Genomic DNA, 11,792 nt, shown 5'->3' on the forward strand with positions numbered 1-11,792 from the left:
ACAAACTACAATATCACTAGTTGAAGAGGATCTAAAACTTTTACAACTTGAGCTAAGAGCCTCGAAGTCCACAAAATGTAATCTAGAAGGTGGGTTCTTCTTGAGAAGAAATTACCATGTTGGAAAGACTTAAAATTTTATTAGAAAGATAAAGAATGGCTTCTTGCTTTCATGCTTCTTACTTTTCTTGGCACTACTCCCTCAAACAAGTTCTTAAGTCCTTGTACACATATAGAGATAAGCTGTTTTATCCTTTACAGACCAAATAAAGAAATTAGAAAGTGACTGCAATTCACTACGGTCTTCTAAAGTTGGACTGGAAGAGGAATGCAAAACTCTTAGGCAGAAAGTGGAGATTTTAAATGAACTCTACCAGCAAAATGAGGTGGCATTACAAAAGTAAGATTTTCATTGTTTGTTATTGTTATCACTGTGTGAACTAACAGATAATTTTATCTTTTCTTAAGATTATTTACAATTTCTTCTAGTTGTAATAAGTAGAGATTTGTCTTTTTTCCTTTGTGTTTTGTTTCCTATAAGTTGCATTTTTCTTTCCATCGTCAGTCTTAAGAGTCCTGAGGTAGTTGGAACCATAAACTAAGGCTGTGAGGACATCGTAATCAATTGTCAAATTCATATGAAGGCAGGAAGTGGTAAACTGGTATTAACAGTCACTGATGTGGAAATACCTCTCAAAGATCTAGACCCTTTCTATGATCCCACTATTTATTTTAATTACCTTTCATTGTGATCAGTTATGTAATTCTAATGTTTTGAACTTGTATCTCTAACTCTGGACCTTTAAAAATACTGAGTGATTTGGAATGACATGTTTTAGTAGAATAAAAACTTCAAAAAGGAATAATATTTACTTATTGATGGTACAAGTTTTGGACTTGAATATCTCAGATGTTCACACTAAAAATTGAACTGTGGCAAGGACCTTAGGAGTTATGATTACAGAAGTACTTGTTTGTAGTATATATTTATATATTAATCTTCTCAGTGTGGAGCTAGTTATTTTTTGAAAGTTCATTTGAAGTTTTTAATCCACAAAAATACTTGAATTCTCTAAAAATAGGTTTTTTGTGTCAGATTTTATTTATTTGCACCTGATTTTACTCTTTAGCATTTATATATATATTCTTTTATATAATATATATAATATATAATATATATATATAATGTATTATATATATATATATATATTCTTTTATATAATATATTCTTATTAATTTTCTCTATAGCCACTTGAGTGGACTTTCTAAAATATAAGTCTGTCCATGTCAATATGTGCCTGTGGTTTATGAAGAATTTGCTTTCTATTTGATGACCTGTTCTTTTTTTTCTTCCTTGTATCTTTTTAATAGTTTAAATATTTTTAATTATTTTCCTCATCCCCTGTATAAGCTTGATGTAATCCTAAATTATAATGGAATTATAATTATATAATTATAATTATAATTTTATTCATCTTCTCATAATTTAAAGGCCATGGTATATATTCTGGATTTAATAAAAACCTGACATAGATTAATAGGTTTATTATTTTTTTTTATGGGCTTTAAGTAGCTCCTGAATCTGATAACTGTTGTGGCATTGTATGTTAGTACTTCATATACTGTGAACTCCACAAGACATTCATTCAATTTATACACATTTAAAGTTTCTGTAGTTCTGCATTCTACACTGTTGGTTTCTTATTTGAAATTATTTTCATTCTATTTGAACATTGTCCTTTAATGATACATTTGATTATTGTATCAAAGTAGTACAAGGATAAATAGAGAATAGTATTTTATCCACTAAATATTGCTACCTTTATAATCTGTATTAGGTTGACATGAACTTCATGATTAGAGTTAAAACCAGTTTCCATTTTTAAAGGATCTTTCTTTTGGCTACTGAATTTTGACTGTTACTTAGTTTTAGCAATTTAAAAATATCCAATTAATTACCATCTGTTTTAAATTTTTTCTTTAAGGAATCCATTATCATTGTTGTTTGGTCTTATCCCTCCCCTAGTTCCTGTAGTCATTTCCTCTGTTTTTTTTAACAGTTGTATTGGGAAGTGCCTAGGTGTAGTTTTCCCCACCCCACCCACTTTTCCTCTTGCAGTTATGTTGCTTGGGACCATTAAACATTTCTTGAATTTTCGAGTCTTTTTCTAAATGTTGATTTTACCTCATTCTCTCTTCTGATTATAATAATGCATATTAGAATTTGATTTCCCCTGCCTCCTACATTCTGGATTTACTTCTTCTGGATATTTTCTTCTGACCTATCTTAAAAGCGCTAGGATTTATTTTACTTCCCAAATCTGCTGCTAAAATCATTCATTGAGTTTAGGATTTTAAAAAGTTCAGGGTTTAAAATATTATTTTAGTTGTAGAGGGACATAATATTTTATTTTATTTTTATAGGATTTTTTTAAGAGAGAAAGAGAGAATTTTAATATTTATTTTTTAGTTTTTGGCGGGCACAACATCTTTGTTTGTATGTGGTACTGAGGATTGAACCCGGGTCCCCACGCATGCCAGGCGAGCGCGCTACCGCTTGAGCCACATCCCCAGCCCAACACAATATTTTATGTATTTTATGTGGTGTTGAGGACTGATCCCAGTGCCCCACACATGTGGGGCACATGCTTCACCACTGAGCCACAACCCCAGTCCTATTTCAGTACTACAGCTCAAACCCAGGACATTGAGCCATGTGCTCTACTATTGAGCTACCTCCACAGACTCCTTGCTCTTTCTCATAAGGGACTAGTGTCTTACTGCTTTCCAAGCTATCTTTAATCTCATCATTCTGCCTCTGCCTCTTGAGTATCTTCTACTTGTAGGTAGGTCACCACACCCAACCTTTTCTTGGTTTTATAGTTTCTAATCCTTTGACAAAATTCATAATCTTTTTTTTTCCTCTTTTGTGGTGGTGGGGTTTGAACTCAGAGCCTTGTGCATGCAAGGCAGCACTCTACCTACTAAGCTATATTCCCAGCCCTGAAATTCATAATCTTGACTTTACTTTTTTGACTGTATAAAGCACAGTGATTTTAAAACATGTGCAGATAACCCCATTAGGTGGTTTCCTTTTCTGTGGTATTTTTTCTCACAGAATTTTGTCTTATGGAGTGCCTGGTCAGTTTTGATTGGCTAACATTGTTGTGATAATTATAGATGAAATTTGAGGACTAAGATGAAGTTATCTTCTTATAGAAAAGTGTTGAGGTTACTTGAGTAAGATTGTCACTTTAAACTTAGTCAGCAATTAAGATAATTCAAAAATGACTTGTCTTTTCAATGTTTCAGTATTATTCCTTTTGGATTTTTTGCCTGTTCATCACTTAAGTGTGCAGTATTTTCTAATCTAAACTCAAAGGCTAGGGCTTTTATTAAGGGTCCCTTTATTTGTAGCCCCAAACACTTGTTTTTTCCTCTAAGCCCAAGAATTGGATGAAGGCTTAGTTCAGACTCATTATATCTTTGTGTTATCTTCAATATGTGGGTAAACCTAGGAGAGAAGTACCTTAAAGTGCCAGCCTTACTTGTAATTCTGAGATTCCTTTTTCTAATGGATCTTGGCCACATCCATATATCTCCACTGCCTTTTTAGCTTGGATCCCTTCAAACACAATTTTATATTCTTATAAAGATGTTTTGATTGTTCTTAGTGCTCCTCAGACTAACTCTTTGATAATTGGAAACAAAATTCTCTCTGTCCTTCAAGATTTAGTTTTCTCCATATTCCTTCTTAAGCCAGTGGGGAAAATTATTATATTCCTTTAGGCATCATTTATACCTGAAACAGTGAACTCTTTTATTCTTTAGCATCTTACAAGGTAACTAGTATATTATAGCCACTCATAAAATACTTGCTGAAGAATTAAATGAGAAGCTATATAAGAATATATAATCCCCTTTTTCTATTTGGTATCAATAATCCTTTTTTACTATAGTTCTTCTGATTTATGGAAAATTAAGTTTCAAGTTAATTATCTTTTGAATTGGAACTATGGCTAAAGAGGGTAGTACAAGGATAGCAGAAAATAGTATTTTTAAATCATTAAATGTGTCTACCTTTGTCTCAGTAGATGAACATCTTGAGTTTCATGATCAGAGTTAAAACTTGTCAGTAGATAATACTCTGATTGTGGGTCAGTTTGGCTTCTTTTTCTGGTTGACAGACATTATCAAAACTCAGATTGGTCTTTTTGCTTAATTACAATTCTTTTGAAATAGATATCTAAAGTGTTAAAAATGTTCTGTGGTTAATTGCATAGCTAAAAGACATATTCTAGAAGATTTTATGTTAGGTTGATCAGTCCTGATCTTCCAAATTGAAGTAAAGTGAGTTTTTATTATCTTACACACAGGAGACTTGCCCTTGGGGCACATGTTGTTTTCACATTTATTTTATTTACTGGTAAGTAGAGAATTAAGAGGAGAAGTTAGAAAATGTAAGTGATTTGCCAGAGTTTGATTTACGAAATTGCAGGTTTGAATTTCTATTTTATGTGCCTAAGCATTTTATAGAATTGTGGGAAGTGATATTCACAAAGAGAAACTTTTGATTTGATAACTGGCTTTATTTTAGGAAACTAAGCCAAGAAGAATATGAGAGACTAGAAAAAGAGCAGCGGCTGTCAGCTGCAGATGAAAAGGTGGTTTCCTCTGTACAGGAAGTTAAAAATTACAAGTGAGTTCAGTTTCTAAAGGAGGGTGTCAATGTCTAATGAACTAGTGTTAGCTTTCTTTTTAATCTTTTTTTACATTATGTAGATAGAAGAAAATAGCATGTAAGTATAAATAACGAGAGGATATGAATAAATTCAATTCACACAGGAGAAAAAAATAAATTTCAACTTAACAAATGAAAAATGTTAACAAAAATTTACTTATACCTAATGGGCAAGACCATAGGGAACTTGGTCAATGCAAACAGTTCTGGGGGGTTTGTATGTTGTAGTAATTCTTTAAGAAATCAGTTTGCTGTGTGATTTATCAAGACCCACAAAAGTGTGGCATTTGATAGACCTTGGAAATCTTCTATGGATATAATTTGAAAAAAAGAAAAAAAGTTTTAAGGAGGAAGATATTTCTAACAGAATTACTTGAGAACACACTGATGAACAGTTAAGGAAATTGTAAGTTATCATTCAGAATCTCTAGCAATTAAATGATAAAGAAGTTATTAGTATTAGGTTCTTATTTTATCTATCTATTTATTTATTTATTTATTTTTGATGCTTTACTACTAAGCTACATCCTTAGACCTTTTTTTTAACTTTGAGACAGGGTCTCAGTTGCATAGGTTCCCACTTAATTGCTGAGACTGACCTCGAACTTATGATCCTCCTGCCTCAGCTTCCCAATCATTGGGATTACTGGCATGTGGCATTGCACCTTGCCTGTAGTATTAGTTTTGATCACACTGGATTCATATAACTATAGAAATGTTTTTCTTATGTATGATAAAGTCTTTAAAAGTATAGCTGATGGAATAAAGGGAAAATGGTCAGAATGTTTCAAATGTTATTCAATTGTTGTAATTCTTAGGCGGAGAATTGAAGAGATGGAAGAAGAATTACAGAAAGCGGAGCGCTCATTTAAAAACCAGGTAGTAATTAATACAGTCCTGTAGTTGCAGAATTCTTTGATATCTAATACAGACAATTATAGGCTATTATAATGAGTCCCTAAAAACATATTTTTTAATATGTTGTCTTTTTCAGATTGCTATGCATGAGAAGAAAGCTCATGATAATTGGGTAAGATTTTTTCCCCCTTTTCTTTATTTTGTGCATAGCCTACCGCAACTGAATTTGAATATTTTCTCTTTAATAGCTCAAAGCTCGTTCTGCAGAAAGAGCTGTAGCTGAAGAGAAAAGGGAAGCTGCTAATTTGAGACAGAAGTATGTGATTTTGATATCTTACTATATGTTTTATAGTGTTTTAAGGTTATGCTAGATATTATCTATGAAGGAATAGATTGCAGTTTCATAATTCAGCCCATTCTTTCTCAATATTCAAGTCTATTGGAAATGACCCAAAAGATGGCAGTGTGGCAAGATGAACCCGTGATTGTAAAACCTATGCCGGGAAGACCAAATTTACAAAATCCTCCTCGGAGAGGTAGGGGGCACTTTGTAAAAGGAGCTATTTTATTTCTTGGTGCAGAATGTATGTAAATTACTTTTTACTTCTGTGTGTAATGGTTATGAAATAATCTGAATGATTTGCTAAAGCGGGAGGTGAGGGTTGGTGTCAGCGAGAAGGCTGCCTTAAAGTAATAACATGGCATTGTTGTCTTTAGGTCCACTGAGCCATAATGGCTCTTTTGGTCCATCCCCCGTGAGTGGTGGAGAATGTTCCCCTCCACTGACAGCAGAGCCAGCTGAGAGACCTCCTTCTGCTACTCTTAATCAAAAAGCTATGCCTAGAAACGGATTTGGTGAGCATTCACATGTTGCTTTATAGTAAACTACTTCAAGGTTTTGGTTTTTTTTTTCCCTTTTGAATATTCTAATGAAAACATAGAATTTGGGCCTGTACAATATATAGAAGATAATTTCTTACTTTATCTTAGTGAATGTTTTCTGTAAAATCTGTTCTAGAATAGAAAACATTTTTTTTTTTCCTGGAGGTCCCTGTATTGTTTTTTTTCTTTTAAATTTTACACTGTGAAGTGTAAACCTTTATCTTTAAATTAAATCTCTATGGTGTTCCTTTCCCAAATATTATAAAAGTAGCCTTAAACTTTATGTAGCATACATATTTCCAACATGAAATACTGAGTCTTATTTCCAATTCTAAATAGGACTGTAGTCTTGGTAAGATTGGAAGTCAGGTTATACAGACTAAAGAAAAGCCAGCCTACACATACTTCAAGTCTATAGCTTAAAGTTTAGGACCAGTACTTATTAATCTGCTGTTCTATCAACCCAAGGCAGTTCTTTATTTTACTTAAGTCTCTTCATAAATTGTGATTTACATATTGGGCAACCCATTTTTTTAAAAAAAAATATTTTTAATTGTAGATGGACATGATATCTTTATTTATTTTTTAAATGTGTGCTGAGAATCAAACCCAGTGCCTCACACATGCTAGGCAAACACTCTACAACTGAGCTATGACCCCAACCCCTGGGAAACCCATTTTTCATGTTGCTTTCTAGTTATTGTTGAATCCTGACCTGACCTGTCCACCAGTGATTTATTTCTTCTGAAAAATACATACAAGGGCTCTGGTCTTTCTTTCCCAAGGGTCAATGGATGGACCTTTACCTCGTACTGGTCTTCTGAGGCATCTGGGAAACCCGTTGCCTCTGGTAAAGGGACCAAGTAACTTCAAAGAATCTGTAATTGTGGATGGATGATTTTTATTCTTTTCATGTTAGAATTAAGTCTGAATCCATTCTTTGATCTCTAACAGACCCAGGATGTGGTCCAGCTCACATGAATAGCAGTTCCAGAAGTTCTTCTCCAGCTAAGGTGACGAATGAGGGTGAGGTAAGTTCTGTAGTTACTGTGAATCATGTGGTCATGCAGGAACATGTAGCTTTCCTACAGTACTTGCTCTTTGCTTTATCCTTCTTTGTGTTCTATTTGTACTATCCCTTTTGTTTCTTAAAAAGCAAACTGTTCCCCAAGAACCTGAGACCCCCTCAGTCTCCACAATTACTTCTTTGACTGAGCATCCAGTTGGAGTAAGTACTTAGAGGTTGAGAACTGAATTGGGTTTTATTCTGTGCATTTCTGGGAAGGATATTCAGAGCATGACACTGATCTTGTTTGCTTTAAACTGCATGCAATATTGAGCTTACTTTTCTCATTAACTTGGGAATGTTGCTTAAGTGTGTACAACTATAATGAACTATAGAATGTGAAAAGTTATCACTCTAACTTTATATGGTGTTTTGTGTTGAATGTTCAACACAAAACACCATATAAAGTAAAAGTAAAGGCAAAGTAAATTCATTATAAATTATATAATTCATCATTTTTATTTTTGTTTGGAAGAATGTTATTTAAGAATTCCTTCATTTGTGCAAACCCTATTTTGAGTGATTTGAATTAGATTGGTATCAGATTTTCTGAAAGTGAAATACTGTTTCAGTGAAACAATGATCATCTGAAATGACCTCTTGAGCCAGTCCCAAGAAATGGTCTCATTTGTTCACATAAGTGTATTCTCTTGTAACTGTGTTGCTATTATATCCGGTAGGTCTTCTGCAGCTCTATAATAAAATAAATTTTTAATTGTTTAGTTTCAAACCCACTACTCATAGGAAATGATAAATCAATATCTCAAATGGTGTACAGTATATAGCACTGTGATGGAAAATACTTCTCAAGTTCCAGTGTATATATATTCCAGGAATATACATCTCTAGAGAAATCTAAGGGCACCTTAGATAAGACCCCAAACCCCTTTGTAGTAGAAGATTTAAAAGAGAGCAAAGACCCATTGTTAGAGAGGAGTAGAGGTGGGAAAAGCATGGCTTGGAGGCAAACCTGGGATTGAGTTCCTTTAATATGCAGTGTGGCCTTCAACAAATTATGATATTCCATTTGCTTTTGTTCCCTCTTATTTAAAATAAGACAGTCTACTTAAAGATCTCAGAGGTTGAATAATATATGAAAGACTGACTGAAGATACTCTGAATAGTAGCTATTATTACATGGGTAGAGAATGGATTTTTCATTTTATTCTGTTCATTCTTAATATGGAAGTAATGAGCTATTGTGATGAAAGGGAAGTGATGGGGAGGGGGGACTCCCTTTGAAATAGATTGTAGTGAATACAGCATGACATACTTGTCAGAAATCACCTCTGTTAATAACCTCTGCCAGTCCTCTTGCCTTTCCCTTTCCTGTGCAGATATAATCAGTAACAAACTGCTCCCTCTTGTGGCATCCTTCCAACTTCTGTAAGCTGTCGGTGGGAATACACAGGAGGGGTGGGTAGTTTTGTTGCACTGATGGTGTTCTCTGGACAGGTGCCTGTTTTGGGTTTTAGCTTTTATCGGTGTTGATACTTTGTCTTAATACATAGGAATTTTAAAACTTTTAACTGCTTTCAAATCTTAAATTGCAGGTTCATATGGCTATGAAAGGGCCCCCTCCTTTCTCAGGGGTACCCTTCATGGGACCCCCGATGGGACGGCCTCCACCACCTCCCATTCGGTATGGACCACCACTTCAGCTCGGTGGGCCTTTTGGGCCTCGGCCAATTCCTCCACCATTTGGTATGATGATCTGAACAGTAGTGATTGACTTATAAATCACATTCATCTTTCATTTCTATTGCTTGCTAAAACAGTTGGTTGCTATCTCAGGTCTTTACAATGAAAGGATAAAGCTGAGTACATTTTAACTTTTCCTCCAGTTTTCTGGAACATATGGGACAGTACATAATCTTATACTGAGATAGGCAATAGCTATCTCTCATAGACAAGGATAAGGGGCTATATACAGAAAAGCCAGAAATATTACTTCTGCAGATGTTTGTTGAAACTCTGTTGATATGCACTGCAATAGAGGGAAAGGTGGATGAGACACATGCCATAACTTAAAATTTTGTCACAGATATGAAAATCCTATAACATAAAGTTTGTAATCGCCCATAATGGAAGCATAAGCAGTAGGTTATAGAATATAGAAAAGTCAAACCCTCCTTATCTTGAGAAAAGTCAGAGGGAAGTGTTAAAGAGGAGGATTTAACAGTGACCTAATAAATATTGCTGATTTAATTAGGTGGCTGTGGAAGGCCTTTTCCAGGAGGGCATGCACCTTGATTCTGATGGCATGTGTAAAGTCCATGCTGAAATACTTCATGAATTTTTAATGGATACAGTAATAAATAGTGGAATTTCCTTTTATCAAAATTTCTTTGATGTAGTAAAGTTCTTATTTCATAATCTATCATCTTGTTATGGTAATATAGTACTTCCAAATATAAATGGAGCTCTTGTGAGATAGAAATAATTCTGCAATTATATAGTAGGGAAAGAAAAAAGACAAGCCTGGAGCTAGGTAGAGCCATGTTTAAATCCTTAATATGTTGCTTCATGGCTGGTTGGTCAAAGGCTATAACTAAACTTGTTCCATCTCAGTTTGCCTCATCTGGAAAGTCAGGATGTTCACCAGACTTCCTTTTTATTTTCCAGGTCCTGGTATGCGTCCACCAATAGGCTTCAGAGAATATGCACCATGTGTTCCACCTGGAAAATGGGATTTGCCTTTTGACCCTCGTGATTTTTTTCCAGGACCCGCACCAGCACCATTTAGACCTTTAGGCTCATTTGGCCCAAGAGAGTACTTCATTCCTGGTGCCCCATTACCACTTCCAACTCATGGTCCCCAAGACTATGGGCCACCACCTGCTGCAAAAGACTTAATGCCTTCAGGCTTTAAAGATGAACCTCCATATACACCTAATTCTCAGATTAGTGAGGGCTGTTCACAGGCCTTAAAACAGGGCCCATAAAGTTAACCTCTGACACTTAGTCAGAAAATGGACTATAAACTATTCATCAAGTTAAAGGATTATTGGCTTCAAAATATAAAAGTTTATTTTAAATGGTTTATGTTTTTAGAATGAAGCTGCCTTGGTGCAGTATACATTTTGAGCCAAAATATTTTCCCCCTAAATATCCCCCACTTAAGCTAGAGTATCCTTCCAATTTTAAAATGTGCAATAAGGAATACCTTTGTTTTAGTTAATGTAGCATATACAATTGCTAAATGATTTAGAATGTCATAATTATGGACATTTCCTGTGGAAATGCTTTAAGAACATGTATTTCCATTATCCTATTTTTAGTGTATTCCAGTTGATAACAGAGAAATGGTGTTTTATAAGCTTGATTTTTTTTCTCTTTCAGTATCTGGTCGCAGAGACTGTTACGCTAAAAATGTTTACTCAAAGATCATAAACTTCATTTTCCTTCTTGCTGAAGTTCTTTGTTGTAATAGTTCATAAAAAATGTTTATTAATATTTCCCAAGTGTCTGTTGATTCATTGGAGACTTTGTGCCATTGGGGAAGCATGTCAACTCACTCTCAGAATCCACCCCTAGGCCTCAGAAGCAGCAGGGTCAGGCCTGCTTGGGGTTCTCCACTCAGCCCAGCTTTCCAAGACCCCTGTGTCCCTGCCTGCTGGAGCTTGGGGACCAGCGGCTAGGGCCTGTGGGCTGCCCACTGCTGCCCTGCAGCTTGGGAAGTGGTAGCACGCCTCTGCTCTCCTGCTGCCTCCTGCCACAGTCTAGAGAGCTCTCTGAGCCATCCTTACACCTGGGAGCCACTGCCCATCTTGGGGGGAGACTGACCCCATGCAAGATGTAAATAGCAACATTCTCAAATACCTGGGGAGGGCCGAGGGGCCTGGCGGGAGGGGCTGCAGGGTAAGGCCAGGAAGGGACACTGCTGTGAGGCGGGTGCAGGGAAGGGAGAGAGGAGGGAGGGTGCTGGGGGACTGGGTAGGGCAGAACTGGTAGGGCCAACACCTGGAGGGCCAGAGCCTGTGTCCCCACTCCCAGCTGAGGGGCAGAGGGTGCTGGGCTTGGGGCGAGGAGGGACCACCACGAACCCAGCTTAGGTGTATTCTGAGGGCGAGGTCGGCACAGAAGCTGCCTGACACAGCCAATGCCCGGGGAATTGGGGGAGGTGAAGACAGGTGCTGACTTCTCTCCCAATCACCAGGCCTGATGGGAGCAAGGCTGCCTTTTGCTGGGTGAGTACTGAGGGGGACCCTGCCTGGGGCTGGGGGCTTCCTGGGATCCTCTGGCC

The 11,792-nt window shown here is 36.2% G+C and overlaps 1 protein-coding gene across 1 annotated transcript; it reads left to right on the plus strand.

The window, feature by feature from the left end:
- Positions 1-24: 24 nt before the first annotated feature.
- On the plus strand, positions 25-10,865 carry LOC144252099 (transport and Golgi organization protein 1 homolog). Its single transcript, XM_077794657.1, has 12 exons — positions 25-89; positions 261-399; positions 4,597-4,698; positions 5,559-5,619; positions 5,735-5,770; positions 5,847-5,914; positions 6,034-6,134; positions 6,316-6,453; positions 7,435-7,511; positions 7,637-7,708; positions 9,100-9,250; positions 10,172-10,865. Exons 4-12 carry the CDS (start codon positions 5,575-5,577, stop codon positions 10,489-10,491), a joined length of 1,008 nt encoding a protein of 335 aa, XP_077650783.1. The 5' UTR covers positions 25-89; positions 261-399; positions 4,597-4,698; positions 5,559-5,574; the 3' UTR covers positions 10,492-10,865.
- Positions 10,866-11,792: the final 927 nt, after the last annotated feature.

The sequence above is a fragment of the Urocitellus parryii genome, unplaced genomic scaffold (genome assembly GCF_045843805.1).
Source record: "Urocitellus parryii isolate mUroPar1 unplaced genomic scaffold, mUroPar1.hap1 Scaffold_37, whole genome shotgun sequence".
Lineage (NCBI taxonomy): Eukaryota > Metazoa > Chordata > Mammalia > Rodentia > Sciuridae > Urocitellus > Urocitellus parryii.

Bases quoted from the DNA above. Each gene is read 5' to 3' on its own strand.
- LOC144252099 (XM_077794657.1), top strand. From the start codon at position 5,575: ATGGAAGAAGAATTACAGAAAGCGGAGCGCTCATTTAAAAACCAG. The intron at 5,771-5,846 runs GTAAGATTTTTT...TCTCTTTAATAG, and splicing joins AGAAAGCTCATGATAATTGG to CTCAAAGCTCGTTCTGCAGA. The intron at 7,709-9,099 runs GTAAGTACTTAG...CTTAAATTGCAG, and splicing joins TGACTGAGCATCCAGTTGGA to GTTCATATGGCTATGAAAGG.